This window comes from Ornithodoros turicata, chromosome 1 (genome assembly GCF_037126465.1).
Source record: "Ornithodoros turicata isolate Travis chromosome 1, ASM3712646v1, whole genome shotgun sequence".
Classification (NCBI taxonomy): Eukaryota; Metazoa; Arthropoda; class Arachnida; order Ixodida; family Argasidae; genus Ornithodoros; species Ornithodoros turicata.
In genome coordinates, this window is record NC_088201.1 from 12,059,861 (window position 1) to 12,078,294 (window position 18,434).

The following is an 18,434-nucleotide window of genomic DNA, read 5'->3' on the forward strand; positions in this document are numbered from 1 at the left end:
ATGGAAACCGACTCCGCATCGGAAAAGAACTCCACGGGACTTCAGCCCGATTCAGACGTGTATTCTAATGAGGAGAATGAGTTGACCGTCACCATAAACCACAACGACTCGCCGTATTCGACGGACCCTGTACCAGTGCGCGCGTCGCTTGAAACCGAGGCCTCGGACCCATACACTGAAGACTGTAGAACTCGGAGTAACTAAGGATGAGTTTCTAATAGGTTGTCGCACATTCTTATACAGGGTGTCCCAGAAAACGTGTCATTGAATTATAATAAAAAAACTACACCAACTAGAGTCATGCGGTCAATGGCATTTGTTGGTACTGGGTTTTTGCCACCTCCTCATATGAATGTCGTGTAACGTAAGTTTAATTATATAAATTTTTGCGAGCTCAAGTCGGAAATTTGCCTAGTAAAGGTAACTTTGTAACCCCGCCAATGTGAAGAGCGTGTCTAATTTGGTCAAATTAATGATAATTGACAATGATATCCAGGAGCTATCCCATCGGAGAAAATAGCCGAATATCATACTCTACGGAGGTCGCAGAGAATAGCGCACGATGAATTTTTCAGCGCAATCTTTGTCAGTCCGACGAAAGGAGGTTGGAAACCCAGCCCTCCCCGACATCCCAGAGAGAGATAAAACAGGCACGGCTTGTCATGTCCGACTTTCGCTGGGATTTTGCTTTCCCTCTCCCAATTTTAGGAACTGTTACTTTTTCTACTATCACTCTGTGGCCTGGCTTCGGAACCTCCTTTCGTCACACTGAGAGCGATTGCGCTGAAAACGTCATCGCGCGCTATTGTCCGGTGCTCCGAAAAGCATGATATTCGGCTATTTTTTCCGATGGAATAGCTCGTGAATATCACTGTGAATTATCATGAATTTGAGTGTATTCGGCACGCTCTTTATATTGGTGGGGTAAAAAAGTGACCTTTACTTGGCAAATTTCCGAGTTCAGTTCGCAAGTATTTACATAATTAAACTTGGAGTACATGACATTCACATTAGGAGGTGGCAAAAACTAATAAGAACAAATGCTGTTGACCGCATGATTCTAGGTGGCGTAGTTTTTTTACTATAATTCAATGACACGTTTTCTGGGACACCCTGTATAAGTGCCACGGGTGCACGCGTAATATGAAACATGTTGCAGGTGCAAATGCGGTCGGGGCCTCCCGCAGGTGCCACTCCGAGTTCCCGCATGAGCCGTCTTTTCGTGTCGAACATTCCTGGCTCAAAATGATGAGAACATATTGTTCTCGAGCTGGTCTACCTCCACTTGATTTTGCGCAGCGCCATTTCCCACTCCAAACGACGTTGTTTGGCCGTCGGAAACTGGAAATATGCTACGTCTGTTGTTGTATCCGACCTGTTGCCACAACTGATTATACAGCATGTCTTACCGGCCATCGTGGTGGGTGTAAGATCAGTGTGCGACGTAACGAACACAATTGCTACGGAAAATTTCCTTCGTCAAAACTGCCAAAACACACAGCAAAGCAAGGCGGACGGCGCGGGATATCTCGCGACTTACATCACGCTCGGTGTTGCTTGCAGAAAAGCGCTCGTGGCTCGCACTACCCTGTCACCGAGCGCGTCATAGAAGAAAATCATTTTTATCAAGTTTGACTCAGTTTTCGAAGGAGATATTTTACAGGCATGGTCGTTGATGGCTAAAGGTGACGAATATTCGAAAATCTCGGAAGGGACCTTATGCGGATTCTCCCTTTAACAAAACGGAAAACACACGAAACGTATAGGGACCGAGCGACACCTACAGGGGGCGCGCTGCTCCGTCGCGACAGCGCCGTCAGTGGCGGTCTTGGACGTATCCGACGTGATACCACGCCGCCCGTTCTATGCATTCTCAAGTGGAACCGTAGCTTGCGTGGCGACCTCCGTAATTAGAAGGGCTAATTTTCGAAGTGCAAATAATGTGGAACTTTTCTAGGGCGCGAACGAAGAGAATGGAGACAAACTGCACAGAAGCAACCACCGTATTAATAATGCATCTAACAGTACGGAAGGAGAACAGCCACTCGCGTCCGCCCGGTCAAAACACCTGTAAGTGATACGTCGAGAGGATGGTTATTTGACTCCTCACAAAATGGCTTGCTAGCGAAGGCTATATACGTGTATTCCTCTGACTCCAGCCATTTGTAATATGTTTTTGATTGAGTCTTGTATTCCTTTCGTCGTCTTTGCACACACATAGCTTCGTCACTGAAATTTACATCGTGCGTCCATTTTATCCATACATATAAACACGTGGGGTCACAACTTATTGCCTGAACTTGTACTGCAGTTTTTCCAGTATCTTTAGATACAATAACTCTAAAGAGATCCTCAAAGAAGAAAGTAAGTTTTTACCTCGGCTACCGCCGTGAGCTTGCGGGACGACAGCTGTGAAATGGTCGGTGCGTAAATACTAAACCTTTTGGACAACGTAGAACTTCTGTTCTCACTGTGAGACTCGTCATACCGGGTGCAATATCGGCTCTGGGCAGTGGCGATGAAACACCTCAATCATTATCTCGAAATAGGTTGCCGTTTGGTCGGTGCATTTGACGGTGATACAGTATCCAGCGGCGTTTCACCGTCACGAAAGTGGCAACTGTAAATCATTGACCATTTTGCAGGTCCTCATTCAGTTTCATTGAAACTAGAACAAAAGAAATAGAATATATTCGCTCATGTTGTGCACACCTCATGCAATGGCCGAACGCGCGTCACAAACGATTCGCTGCGAGTCTAGTGACCTCGGTTATGGTGGGCTAGAAAGACTGGTGTGCTTACCGCCATATTCAATACATGCAATGCGCGATGCCCCTGTTTTGAAGCCAAGCTCCTGAGCTCCGGCGCTATGCGCTCGCTGCGAACCAAGCGGATTCTCGTTGAACTAGTCCAACAGGTGCTGTGTGTGACGGTGTATGTGTGATTGACTATTTTTATAGTGAATATATTTGGACCAACACTACATTGGTTTGCCGCACTGACTGTTTACTAGCATCCGCAGTTCTTTGTAACTAAACCACGTGACATTTGCTACCGTCACGTCTGCCTAGCCGACGATCCCTGCAAGCGAAAGATATCGGAATGTTGCGAAGCACGTGACCGCATGTCTTATCTTCGTTGGATGATGACAGACGGGTGGAAAAACAAAATAAAGAGCGGCTACTGTGTCCGAGAGCTCGCCTCCTTGATGGTTTCTTTCTCTTCACTCTTTCTTTTCAGCCTAGATTATCGAGTTGCTGTGTACAGGAAGCTGGGAACACTTTGTCACGGAACGTAGGCCGATGGTAGATTGTTCAACTAAATTGTCATTTAGCTAAACTATGGCGCTTTCTATACAATGTACCTCGCCGCACATCTTAGTTGTTATGCGATTCTTTTGCTCCCTATGTAACTATAAAGGAACGTGGTATCGGCCATAAAAAACGAAATTGTAGCACCGCAGTAGTATGCTCTCTGCACGCACGGTTCTACTGTTGACCAGTAGAACGACCGAGTCATATATATAGCGCGAAAGATATATTCCTTATTTCCTTGCTCCTTATTTTGTTGCAGATATATATATATATATATATATATATATATATACACAGAACAAATAGGTTAATATATCAGACGGCTACGAAGTTGAATAAAAGTGAAATAATAAGACTTGGACAACAGATTACAGGAACGTTAAAGGGACTATGAAACGATTTTTTTCTTCGTTTCGTTCGTAAGAAGACATTTTTCTGAGTCTAGAACCGAAATTTTACTTTCGTCGCGCGAGCGGATGTCTCGGGAGCGAATTTAAACGGAGCGGCGAAGGGAGGACAGCTAGCGCCGCGCCGTGGCGAGATGCCGAGCGGAGACACAACGGGCAACTTGACGCGACCACGGCCGACTCAGCAACACGTCATCGTGACGTGTTGCCGAGCCGAGGAATCCCGCCAGGAGCATGCGCCGTAGGATCCCGCGTATGCGTTCATCGGGAGTGGAAATCTTCATGACAGCAGCTTTCGCGTGATCGGCAGATTTCGGCAGTGGCGGCAGCCACAGCGCGAGCTCGCGGCATTACTTGCCGTTGTGCAACACCGGTGACGTAGCGGGGAACCGAAGCGCGGTCCGTACAGTTACACCATTGGCAGGGAAATATGCGCGGGAGAGGAGGAACGCGGAAGAGACATTTCCAGCGCGCGCTCCTTACAAAGTGGAGCGATTTCGTCCGGAAAAATTTGTGGCATATTAGTTTCTCTGCGCGAAGAACAGTTTCCATCGAAAAAAAGTATGGGGGTTCGGGAAATTTCATAGTCCCTTTAACAAAAACTAATTTATTTAATGGGCAATTTAACACATAGATTAAAAAGGAATGGTCGACGTTTCGACAGTGGCACTGGGTGCGTTTTTTTATTCTACCCGGGTAACTCGGGGGTAACCCTTACTGGGCGAAAAATTGAGGGTGACGGAAGTGACGTCATAACCTACCGGCGAAAATTCAACTCTTGTCGCTCGAGGGTTACTCTGGGTACCTACTCTCACTGACCCAGCTCAGCAGGTGGGTAGCAGAGGGTTATGACGTCACACGACGTCAAGTGAGAGTCCGGCGTCTTTTAACTTTCGGATTCCGAGCATATTTCGGTGGCTTTAGCACGGCTGTAGTTTCGTTGGATGCATGCCTTTTTCTTCCTTCGTCATCATCTTCCCCTTCGTCAAATGCGCCAAGCAGCACAAGTGCCGCAACTTCTACAATCATGTCCTTGTCAAAAACGTCGTCTGCCTCTGCCGCCATGTTCGCTGAGACGGTCGTAACTCGTAATGGGCGAAAATTTCTAAACGGGGGTACCTACAAGGTATATTTAAACAGGTAGCGTAACTCCCATAGGCCCCTGTGTCTTCAGAATGACGCCATGATAGAGACGGTCAGCGCCATCCATCCGTTGCGCGGACTACTACGATTGTAAATAAATGACGTCAGAGGCGACGTCACTAGTATGAATAATAAGTAGTGCATAATTATCCATGCACGTTTACATTGGCCCGGCCCACTTCGCTTGCGTTGTATTCCCTTTTCCGCGCCCAGTCAACAATACCAGACGAGAGCACAGAAAAATAAAGCATATCAGATTTAATGAATCATATCAATTCCAAATACATACGGTTATCACAGATTTTGACAACTCCAAACAGAAAGGCATCGTGATGACCATAGAGAAATTAGGAAGGCTCACATACGGCCCATTTCTCACCTAGTGATTAGACGTTTGCATTTATTCAATAAGCGGCCGTTATAGGTCCATTGCAACAAAACACGACATCGTTGGTGCACAGTTGGTTCCTGCTAACACTCACACCATCATGGCCGCTCGTCCCATGACGAAATCTTTTTTTCGCGGGCCCAGCAACAGGGGATGCATTGTATTCATCCGTTCACTCGTGTTGATCTTGGTCTACAGCACGGAGATGTGAACGTCGCTTCCTGTTTAACCCAAAGAGTGTACGAACTCCGTATTACAATGCACGGACACACGGTACGGATACAGAGACGCACGGATAAACAGACCCAACTGACACATGCGCAAAGGAGCAGGATACGGAAATGTACTGGAGTGGTATATGATCTCGTCTATGTGCACGAGCGGGGCAACAGAAAGCTTTTTCTACATTGAAATTATGAATAACCTATTAGTACACACACAAGCCACGCCCATGTTGTAAAGTTTTTCTGTTTACAACCGTACCTCTACTGTCAACACCCAGGATCGCTCGCGCCTCTTGCTGGTGACCTTGCCGATGGGTCTAATTTGGTATTTTCACTTGTTTTCGCTACCAGTTTAGATATACCTTGGTACCTACCCACAGGTCACGTGACATCTCACTCGGGTCACATGGTGCGTAACCTGGGGGTTACCCGGGTAGAATAAAAAAACGCACCCACTGTCTTCGTCAGGACCAAAGAGGTACAAGGGTTGCATATTGCTTAAATAGGTTTCCTGGGTGACGTCACAATCGGTGCAAGTATGCCACGTGGCAGTTGTCTGAGTCATATTCTGGAACATTCCGCAAGGTCAAGTCCGGGTGGTGATGTCATCTTTCTTGGGGAGCCAGCTCAAGGTGAGCTGTACTGAGGCCATAGCTGAAAGGAAAAAAATGGGAAAGTATATCCCATCTAGACGACCAGATTCCTTACTGTTGAAAGTACACCGGGATCTTCGTTAATGATTGATTGGAATTTGTAAATGAGGAACTGTAAATGACTTTACTGTACATTACAGTATTACCTGTAACCTGTAAACTGTAAATGAGGAAGCGTGAGAATTTGTAAGGAAAGTACGCCGAGTAAGCTGTGCAATTCCTCAAAATTATTTTCCAGATATCGCTGGACGAAGGGACTGTCCCGAACGAATGGAAATGCGCTCGTATAAAACCGATACGTAAGGCAGGAGTCTCGACTTTGGTTTCGAATTTTCTCTTCTTTCCAGCTTTTGTGAATTGCTAAAGCACATCTTTTCCAAACAATTAACATCATGATCAAGTAACAGCATTCCTTGCAGCATATCTTTCGTGGGGGCTACTCCGCTGTCATGGCCCTGTTTGATTTCATCCACGACTTTGCATTTGCTTTATACAGGGTGTCCCACCGAAAAAGGGCCAGGGGCTAATGAAAAAACGGAGTGCTCTACGCAAATGGAACCAACTGCACGTGCTTGGCAGTTGTGTAGTCTATCCAAAAATATTTTTTCATCGCCCCTTGTCAATTAATTAGCGGTAATTAATTTTCTAACTTTTTAATTATCGGTTTTAGCTCTCAGGTGTCAATCAGGAAGTTGTAGTACATGTCGAAAAAGACGCAACTGAAGTGGTTCGAGCTTGCTATGGCTTGTGGTTTCGTTTTTTCCCCGAGTTTAAAAATTGGTTTCAGAAGCCGCGCGCACCACAGAGCGCTCCCCATAATTCGGCGCCCGCGCGCGACGATTGCAGTGCACTCTGATAGGTGTGCCGTAAACAGGTGAAATATCTTCCTCTTGTGTGACGTGGCCCAAGGATGGTCTCAAAGCGCTAATCTCAAGGTCAATGTACGCCGGAGGGAGCTGGAATCGTCGCGCGCAGGTGCCGGATTGTGGGCAGCGATCTGCGGTCCTCCTAGCATCAGAAACCCGGGAAAAAACGAAACCACAAGCCATAGCGACCTCGAACCACTTCAGTTGCGTATTTTTCGACATGTACTACAACTTCCTGATTGACACCTGAGAGCTAAAAACGATAATTAAAAAGTTAGAAAATTAATTACCGCTAATTAATTGACAAGGGGCGACGAAAAAATATTTTTGGATAGACTACGCAACTGCCAAGCACGTGCAGTTGGTTCCATTTGCATAGAGCACTGCGTTTTTTCTTTAGCCCCTGGCCCTTTTTTGGTGGGACACCCTGTATAATAACATACAAATTGAAATATTGGTTTTGCATCTCTCCACGGCATTTGACCGTGTATGTACCCTTTAGAAAGCTGACACATAATACCAAGATCATGGATTGGCTTCGGGACTGATTCCCTGTCTGATCGAACCCCATACACCTGGGGTTATACGACAGGAGTCAGTCTTGAGACTTTTGCTGTTTCTTGTCTATATGCACGATATGTTAAGCAACATTAATTGTAAAGCATGTTTATTCGCTGATGAGTGCGTAACATATCGCGCGATATATTCCGAAAAACATCGGGATGTCTGAACGTGCGTCCTCAATATATGCCGATCGTTCTCTCTCTCTCTTTTTCTTTTTCTGTGTGCGTTGCGTATGGCTCACCTTGCTCGCCTTATATTACGCACCTTTGCAAAGCAGTTTAGAACACATCAACGAGTGGTGTTACAAATTGCAAATCAATTTGAACACCGACAAAACTGTGTCTATGCTGTTATATGTAGAACAAAGGCTTTGCCAACATCATAGTATACTTGCAAGGGAGCTTAGTACAAATATCTTGGGTCGCCGTCCCGTCCGATTTTAGATGGAATTTTCACGTGCGCTTAATTGGCATCACAGTCAAGAGAAAGCCTCTTCTATCTCAGAAGAACGCTTCATTATGCTACTGCTTAGGTCAGACTACCGGTATATAGAACACTCGTGTTACCGATCGTCACGTTCGCGAAGGTAACTTGGGACCCCTTTGCTGCGTCTCTTTTGCCGGTTTCTTTCGAATTGTCGCCACTATACGAGTGTATTATGTGTATATATTATATAGTTAATGTACGTTCCCTACTCCTTCCCAGGTTCCTTCTGCGACCAGTATTCTGAAATAAATGTATAAATCGTTATATTTTCGTGTCGTCCCCTTTGTCTTCCGAATTCCTTCCCTCTACTGACTCCTCATATGCAGAGTGTAATTAGCAATTCTATCGCTTCCGTTGGTTAGCTGCAGTTAACGTATATCTCACGCTTATAGCCCACCACCGACTTAAACATTTCTATCACAATCCCCCGTCACCGGACCTCGCAACCTGGAAGGTAGAGGTCGCTCAGATGAAGGGAACGATGAGCACGTATCACGAATATCACTACCCAAAGGCAGAACCGGCTGCTCGAACACGTCTTTATCGTTATCAAAGTACACGTGTCCCAGACCCGAGGGCTGATATAGGGACGCGCCGACGAATGTCAGCACTGATATCTGGGTGTGCCATTCGTTTGCTCCTGCAGGTGACACTCAAGGGGCATTTTGCATGCAGAGCAAAGAAAAGGCACGCTCGTGGGTTAACGGCAGGTGTGTAATCACGTGACGAGTAGCACTGAAATGAGCCGCGAGAGGCGATTAGATCGCATAGCGCCGAGATACGCTTGGCGCCATCTCTCGGCAGGAACATCGGCGGGTACATATGACAACCGCCGAACGGCTCACCAGTCCTTCTAGCTCACCATACCTCGGTGGTATTGGAAGCGTAGAAATCACGAGAAATGAAGCATCTGGTCCCTAATGAAGAGTTTCTTTTAGGTGCTGGCACAGTTAGCGATGCTGTGGCAAAAAAAGATACCCGCACTTCACATGTAAACAAAGCTGGCTACCCGGCGGCTATCACGCAAGGTACTTTCTCCGGAGGCCGCATCGCGACGCCACCAGTTTGTCGCACAGTCCCTATAGGGCATTCCCTGTTTACCTGTCTGTCGCTCACACGTGGAGTAGACAGGGGGCCTTGACGAATGGAAGGGCGGCACGCTGCCGTGCACGTCATTTTACACCCTCGCCCTCTTTTGCTGCGTAGAAACCTACTTGCGGCGCGTGGTCCGTATGTGATGCTGCTAGTGAATATGTTCATGTCCAGTAAAAAAAAAAAAAATCCCACTGAAAACATGTTTCTAGCTGCAGTCAACACTCATACAGGAGAGCATGCAAATCCTGTCAAAATATGCCTCATAAGAGAGAATATCTGGCATCGTGTCCGATCTATTTGCATGAAAGGGGGTGAGGACTCAAAAGCCTGAGTTCAAGCGAGGCGACCGCCCTCCTTGTCCCCACCTTCTGACGCCCCTGCAAATCAGAGCTGAACCCGAACCGAAAACCACTAAAAACCGTTATCTATTTAAGTGGAACTGACCTAATCGAAATGATTTATTCACCCACTGAACCGAACTGGAACTGAACTGAAATAAATCTGAAGCGGTTACCATTTCGCGAAACGGTTTAGGTGGGATGCTTGCTTCAGCAAGCCGGTCCCAGTGTTTCTGTTACAAACCATGTAGCAGAGTTTCAACGGTTCCACAACGTTCTGAAAATCTTATTTCAAGAAAAATCAAGTGCATTAATTGGACAAATTCACGCACCGAAACGCGCATGAATGAGAGTTCAATGTCTAATGATTTCTTTTCAGTATACAAAGTTTCCTCGGGCTGCTTGAAGCGGCAGGCTAGAGATGCCAGTTTATCGTGGTTCTTGCTTTTTGGGACACCTTGCGTAGAGCTCTTGCCTTCAAATGAAAATATGAATTATAGTACATTCCGAATTTCTAGCATGCATAAAGGCGAGAACCACGTTGTGAAATTTCCTGTCTTTAATTCGACGTTCTCTCACTGCCGCGTTTACTGTATTTGTAAACAGAATTGCCACCTTGTTGTCGCAAATGTAGTGTTTCGGGGAATCGCAAAATTCGCTTGTGAGCTCTCTTCCAAGCAGAACACAACCTTCCATTCCGCCACATATTACAGATAGACAAACGAGCAGAGGCGGCTATTACTTGTGGACGCTTTACAGTCTGCACTTTCACTGTGGTCTTTTCACTTTTTTGCGGAGGATATCTACTATCTACACCGCACTGATAGCTTTGCTGGGTGATTCCATCTCAACTCAGGCAAGGTGGTCCGGACACCATGAGTGATTTTTATTGAAAAAATATATGTTGTAGCCTGACTCAGACTGACAATGGGACATCAAATATTTTTTCTCTAGCGTCTGTAGTTCCCGAGAAAAAAAATCCGGAAGAATATGGCAGGTCCGGCGCGCTTTCAGGCATAGCGATTTTGACGTTCAATATCTGTTCAACGAATGCGTTCACGGCTTTGAATTTTTTTTCACGCACTGTCAGCTATGTTGGCTTCCAGTGCTTGCGTTCGGTTCCGGCCGGGATTTTGTTATTTTGCTGCTAAAAATACGCAAAGTTGGTGGCGACGGCGAAAATCGCTCATATTCTTGCGGCTATTGCGGCACTTGTGTACATGCCAGTGAAACGAGAAGGGCATCTCCATGTAGCGGAGACTGAGCTCTATAATTTCATATCAGATTTAGGAGTCATGGCCAGGTTGGTGTCACTCATGAAGGCGTCTACAACACGTGACAAAAAATGCGGTTTTTGAGCGCTCATATCTAAAAAACCCCAACTCGAAAATTCTTCGTAGGCGCATGCTTCCATATATGATATTTGAGCGCACAGAAACTCAAAGGTTTTTTCCTTGCACGATAAAAGTTAGAGCGCGCCAAAGTTTCAGTGTCGGACTGTGGTGCCTGTAATGACCATGGAAGCGCTGCGACAAGTTCACTGGTCGATAGTCACCTTCTTCTTGTGAAAGCCGCCTGTGCTGTTCGTGCTGCTATTTAAGAACCCAGGGAGTCGAATATTCTCCCAGGACGTCGAAAGCAGCATGCCGGTTTCACAAGGACACTACAGAGAAATGTAGATTGAGTGTATGTGTCACTGCTTGGGGGCCCGGTACGTGCATGAAAATTCGATGTTTACATCCACCACTCTAGACCATGCTAGTAAAGATGAGTCACTGTTTATTTACATTTGATTGATTACATTAGCAGTTGTGGCAAAGATAATCAGACTAGCGCACGTTACAATACTGTTCAGGCGTCCGAACGTTTGTCATCAACGCATCGTCTAGCGAAGACACATGGGCGAAGTTCCTTTGAAAATTTATCTTCTGTCTGTACCTGTTCATGTAGTTCGCGCAGTAGACACGGTCTTTACTTAATTTCATGTTCAATGCGGAGATACAGACGGCAAAGCGACAGCGAGTCGAAACAATGTGAAACCACATCTGTTATAAACGAAATCACTGCTGGCAACTGCTACAGGAACAACTCACTCTCACAATGACTCCAAACTAACTTGGGTTTTGTACCTGAAGCCGGATACGAGCTCCAGTGCAGGTGGCGCTAATCCTGTTACTCTCCTCGCTGTTCATTAGCAGCGGCGGCGGCTCCTCTCATGGCAAAGTACTCCCCGACGGACACAGAAATCGTTGTCTATGCTTCTATGCGAACTGAGGGATGTCTCCTTGATTGTATCTCATTACGGCCGAAGTCTCATTACGGCCTATGTCTCAATACGGCCGAAAGTCTCAATACGGCCGATAATCCTTTAATCCCCAAGTGTCTCATTACGGCCAAAGTCTCAATACGGCCGAAGGCAGTCTCATTACGGCCGAAGATGTCTCATAATGGCCAAATGTCAAAATGTGTATTGTAACCTGCATTGATATGCAATGTCGCAGCCAGGTATGGATATATATTCAGCAGGGTGTAAGCCATGCACTGTGCCCTTAGGGCCCTTATCATATTTATATACACATATTGTGAGACGAACGGTATGTTATCATACCACAGCACAATGCAACATATTGTGTAATGTGTACTCCCACAAGGTAGCGTTGATGTTGCTGTGAAGCAGGCTACTATGTGGAGTTAGCTACTTGTAGAGAGCTAGATGAATATTGGCTTTGTTGTGACGCTTTTGGAGTCATCCTACAGTCACTGGCCAAGACGGAACACCTATCTCAGTCGATGTCAGTTTATTTCCATTCGCCTTACAATGGTACAATTCTTGGTTCTGGAATGAGTAAACCTGCAAGAAGCGAAGAGCAACCATGAATAGGCTAGAATATTAAAAAATAAAAAACAAGCATTTGACTCTACATGGCTGGTTTTAATGTGCAGAAGCTGCACACGTGTTGATATGTGTCTGTTATTTCATACAAGGTTAACATAAATCTTCATCTAGACAAAAGAATGACAAGCCTTAAAAATGTGACTTCCAGGTAAACACAGAGCATGACCATGATATGAATTTAGGTTCATTAGTTCATTCCCTTAATGGAAACATGTGAATATCAAATAGTGATCAATTACAATTCATGAAATGATGCATGCATAATTTTCCATTTCTGGTTTCTTTTTTATAAAAGTAGTGCACGAATTAACATTCGTGCACTACTACAAAATTTCTCACTTCACAACAGAACCTTATGATTATCTTAACAGTTCACCTCTTCGGCCAGGACTCCCTGGACAGCAACATCCTATTAGCCATGTTGTTGTTTTTCTTTTTCGGAATCCTCCGTGCAGCCACATACCATGCCTGGAATGGAAAACCAGCTATAAATAACAATGTATTGACTTCCTCTTGAAGTATTTCTTCTAATCAGATATGCTTTTGTGCCTAGTATGGTGCGCGAAGGTACATAAGTACAACATTTGCAGACATTCGACGTAAGCAGTTCGAGGAGATCAATTCAAGTACGCCGACTTGCGCTTTTATTTTTGAACAAATACGACGACAAATTTTAACAAATTAAATATGGCTCACAATAATACGAGTAAATGCTGCTGTACGGTGATGCATTATCGGTATCTTATCGTCTTCGAATAAATTTGTTGTTCCTAAACGCGCAACCAACTAGAAACGGCGCAAACCTACGAACAGATACCCAGTTACATCTATTACAGGCACTTCGGCTGTTTTGATTCGTTTAAATTACTCGTATGAGAATGCAACTATGTGTGGACAGCACACTACTAAGCCAGACAACCTACGAAAGCATTACTCACCAGAATTCCTGCTTGACTTGGTCTTGGTCAACACTGCGCGATATAAGACGATTTCAGAAATTGCATGGATGGCCCACCAGGAAGCGCCCTGTTGCGAAAGCCCCGCTGCACCTTGGGATTTAGTTTTCATGAGTCAGAGACACAGGGGGGCCATATGTCCGCCATTTTTGTAACTACCCTCAAGCGGTCGCTTGTGGCAACGCCGCCATCTTGTCATGGACCCACGTCACGGAGCCATCATCCAATGATATGCCCCGCCGGTTTGTTTTCCTTATGTTTTGATCATTCCGCCTGTTCGCTCCCCCGTTTCGTCTGCTTCACCGGCGGCGAGATTTTCCAAGGTCGGGATTAGGGTACGCGATTGTGTTTTGCTTTCATCAGTCTTCCGAATTTTTTATGGCGTATCCATAATCGAACATGGTACTTTGTTGTTATCCGGGTTGCAGTAACCGTTCCACGTTTGCTGGCAAAGCATCTGGCATAACATACCACCAGTATAAGTACGCCACTTGGAATGTGCTTTCAGTTGTAGTTTCACTTCCCGACTACACTTCCTAGCTTCTCTCGAGAACCGTCTCTACGATTGTCGTGGGAACATGCGATCGGGAGACCAGACCTTGTGCCAACAAAACACAGCGTGGTCTGCTCGAAGCACTTCAGAAACGAAGACTTCGACAGAACTTCGCTAACACACGTACGGGTCCGTCTACGTGAAGGTGCTGTCCCCATTCCTTCGCTGCAGGTTCAGCAGGTAGGCATCGTAAACAAAATGCAATGGTGTAGTCAATTACCGGTGGCTGCATTGCCTCTAGTTGCTTGGGAAGGAGCCAGACGTTGCTGGAGTGAGCGATCCCGAACCCAGCGCACAAGAGGCAAGAGCATTGATGACAGTATGTGTATTATAATAAACAGCACATCTTCTTATTATCCCATCACAGTTGCTTGAGGAACAGTCAAGCATGCCAGGAGTGAGCATGCCAGAACCCAGTGCACAAGAGGCAGGACATGTGAGCATATATATAATGTGAACAGTATATGCCTGCGACATGGTTGTCTCAATCTCAGTTTCATGCCCAAGCGGCTCCCCGTGAGACCTGGACGAACTTGTGTCGGGAAAGTAGTAGCAAAAAGCTAAACTAGGTCCCACTGCCAGTGTGTACTCCTTCATTCCCCATGGTGTTCACCAGGAACTGCAGAAGGCTTCACAGTGGTAGAACCCAGATTTCGAACAACTGTGTCTCAGGCAGTATACATATGAGTATCACAGTTGTTCTCATATTACAGGTGCACGAGGTCGCGGATATGCCTTCTGTGCCTCCTTCACCTGCTTTGGTAAGTGCTAAAAATCTCCTGAAAACATATTGCAGTGGTTCTGAAACCACGTACATTATGGCATGGGCGACTATCTTTATGTGGAGTCACTTCAATAAAACTTTTGATGAGTCTATGCCTGTAGAAACTGTCTTATTTTGAAGTACAGGGAGTCCAAATTGCTGTCCTTTACGCAGCTTGTTGAACGAGAGCGTGTCACGAAAAAAATATTTGAATCTGCTACCTGAGTTACAAACAGGTTCTATGTCAGGAGTATCACCTGTTTGTTACTCAAGTAGCAGGAAAGTAGCATTCGTTTTTCTTTTATTGCTCTCTTTAAATATATTTTCCTGACACTCGCTCATTGAACGCACTCATATCTATATCCTTTTCCTCCCCTCTATAGGACATATCGGTGGGTGACGTACATGAAGACATCAGTGGGGTGAGTTATTCACTTACCTCCGCATGCACATTGTCATGGTGCTGTTTAGCATCTCAACTTGGGAAGTTTTCCATTACAATATCCCTTCTCTTAATCTATAGGACAGCACTGGGTTTTACTGCACACATATTGTTACATGTGACGAGCAAAATGACCCATTGGTAAGACATATCACCGACTACGCAATAAGTATTTATGCATGCAGTTCTTAGTGCCGGCATTTAACTTGTGGGTACGTGGGTTTTGATTGTTGGTTTAGGTGTCATAAATTGTGCATCTTGTTGCAGCAATAATGTCTTTTCAGCATAATGCTATATTTTGTATTTTGCTTCTAGAGCTTCACTGATGACGCAAGTTCAGTAGGGACACCTGGGCCATCCGTTCAGTCATCCAGGCTGTTGTCTGTAGTAAGTCTTGTTGCACTTTTGGTAGTATCTAAATGCTGCATGCAAGGGAGGTTAACCGCTATAATTAAAGCAAGGAATAAAGAAACCTAAGGAGCGAGCGCACCACATTATCTTGGTTGGAGAAGGTGTGGTGGAGTTGATATTACACATGGGGAATGTAAATTAGAGGATGTAGTGTGGTGCCATTAGTGTTGGTCAAACAAAGGCCAGGGGGGAGCAAAGCACATGAGCAGCTAGCCAAGAGAGGAGCTTTGTTCAACCAACAGCTATATGGCAGCCACTCACTCATTTGGCTTCTTTCCTCCATGAATTAGGGTATGCGGACTCTACAAAGTTGAGCATCTTTATGATGAACTATTCATTTATGCTCCTATCTGTCTGACCTTTTCAGGGCACTTCCCCGCTTGCCTCCCTTACCAGCCCAAGCACCAGCAGAGGCGTGCTCGTGGTAAGGGTAATACTCATAAACATAACACAATATGATACTATACGTTATGTCGTGAACTGGCAGTACCTGACAGGAAACAGATGCAATATTTTTAGTCAGGTTACAACTTGTGACACGGACGTCTGAAATCTCAGTTCCACGCTATGGCTATGTTCTGCAATTTCTGGTGGACACAGTGCTGGGAATGAAGTATAGTAAAGAGTAGAGATATGGGACGAATCCAGAATCTTGCGAATCCGAATCCCAGGAAGGTTCTGCGAATCCACGAATCTTACGAATCTCGAATCTTTCAAATCCTTTTTTTTAAAAAGAGTTTGAAAAGCCAAGAAAAAAAAGACTTCTACTGGAGGGTGCTTTGAAGCAGAATATGACACATTTGTTCAATGGAAAAAAAACAAAAAAAAATTCAGTTTCGGGTGAAAGTATACCCATATAGTATATCTAACGTATTGTTTATCGACTACGAAAAATTCATAAATTCTCGTGTCTGAATTATTTCCATACAGCTAAAGCAACAATCAAAAGCAAAACCATGTTACTTTTAAACTTGTAATGTAACAGTTCCAGCCTGAACCCTTTCAGTCCAGAGCAATGCAAACAAACAAGAAAACACCCGTCGGTGAATGTGGCTTTCGGCGGACTCCGGAGGTGCCAATTTATAAAAGAATCAACCAAATGTGGTCAGTGGATTCGAAAGACTCGATTCCCCGTTTTGGACACTGGGTTTCAGATTCCCGAATCTCGAATCCCTGCCTAGGATTCGTGGATTTGAGGATTCGCGGATTCGGCTGGCACATCCCTAGTAAAGAGTAATATTAGAACGCAGTCTACATGTTTACTGCTACTTTCCTCATACTGTTCTGTTCTGAACTTCTGGAGAGTCGCTAAGGCGTCATACAGAGATTTCATGCAACTGTGTCCATAGCTGTACATGCCTGCTGAACAGACTCACAGTTACATTTGCGGCTGACATGTACATGTCACATCACGAGAAACTGGTCAGACCACTTCACGAAGAGAGTGATAAAAAGATACTTGAGTTACAAACATGTGGTACATCAAGAGCAGCACTTGTTTGTGCCACAAAGGTAGCCTCCAGTTTCTGTGTAGCACTCTTATTACGAAGCACTCTGGTCGGTTTTTCATGATGCACTTGTATAGTGTGTAACTATTGATACGGGCAAAATTAGTATTTGTTTTGTTGAGTGGGGCAAATAATAATGCGCTGTACATATTGCAGTTCGAGGTTAAATATTTTTGCATTAAGAAGTCCCTTCAAAGGGAAAAAAATGAGATAAATACGTGTATTTGCAGACAGTTGGATGTCAAGGGGAACTGTCCAGTTCATTTGGCATTTGTGCATGCTGATGATTCTTACTAACCCTCATACATGTTACAATGAATTGTACTCAGTCTGAGCCAATAAAAATGGATTCTATCGACCACAATGCCATGAGGTCCTTGTGATTTGCATGCCTGATACTTTGTCACCTGTTGCGGCTGCTACGATTCAAAGCCAAATGTCTTCTTTATTCGGTAAGTATACTCTATATACCAAAGGAAGTAAGTATTTTGTTTCACGTGCATGTTGACACTGAGAAAGTATCTAGAGTTAGGTGCAATTGCTCATATGGCAATTTATACTCCGTGCTCTATTCAAACTCCCTTCATGAAGTACCAGCACGCTCTTCTCCCTATTTTGAGTCATGAGGGATTTTCTTTTAATTGTACTATTAAGCCAATATAAATGCATGTCACCAGAATCTGCAAAAGGTCGCAGTACCTGAAGTAGTACGCATGCTCCGTTTTGTGACTTGCCGGAATATCCAGTGGAGCCTATGCAATAAGGTACCTGCATGTTGTCCTAGGAAAACTCAGCTGAGGACACACCTGTGAAAGCCTTCCTCAAAAAAGAAGTAAGACGGATTGGCAATCTGAACACCATCAGCAAAAAGCGGATCAAGGCATTGCAGCAAGCCCAACGCCGTATAAAGCAGAAGGTTGCTAAATTGCAACACATCATATCAGATTTGACTTCCAAAAACATTTTGCTTGAAGAACATGCAGGCTGTCTTGAAAACATTGCTGGGGCGAACAAAGATCTGCTGATGCGACAGGTAGCGAAAAAGGGAGGAACCAGTTTGCCACATCAGTATAGCCCTGAGTTGCGTGCCTTTGCACTCACCCTTCATTTCTACTCACCGCGTGCCTACAACTAGGTGCGTAAAACATTTGACACATGCTTGCCCCATCCACGCACTATAAAAAAGTGGTACCAGTCGATTGATGGAGAAGCTGGATTTTCAAAGGAAGCACTGTCTGCATTGGAAATGAAGGCTGAAATGAGGAACGCACTCTGCCACTTCAAGTCGTTTGTTGACAAAGATGGGCATGAAATATCATGGAAGCACATTGAAGTCCTTCACTCAATCCAGCAGAAAGAGGGACTTCATGCAGCAAATAGACTACGAACAGCACATGTACATTTTCAACAACAGGTCATGAAGGTCA

General features: G+C 45.0%; 1 protein-coding gene and 1 long non-coding RNA gene across 2 annotated transcripts; both read left to right on the forward strand.

Moving 5' to 3' along the window:
* Positions 1-14,828, forward strand: LOC135371557 (THAP domain-containing protein 3-like). Its single transcript, XM_064605757.1, has 6 exons — positions 1-129; positions 13,845-14,063; positions 14,125-14,184; positions 14,251-14,319; positions 14,597-14,644; positions 14,769-14,828. Exons 1-6 carry the CDS (start codon positions 1-3, stop codon positions 14,826-14,828), a joined length of 585 nt encoding a protein of 194 aa, XP_064461827.1.
* Positions 14,829-15,213: 385 nt separating this feature from the next.
* LOC135397116 (uncharacterized) lies at positions 15,214-15,878 on the forward strand. Its single transcript, XR_010423593.1, has 3 exons — positions 15,214-15,229; positions 15,404-15,475; positions 15,867-15,878. It is a non-coding gene; the product is annotated as an uncharacterized LOC135397116 (long non-coding RNA).
* Positions 15,879-18,434: the final 2,556 nt, after the last annotated feature.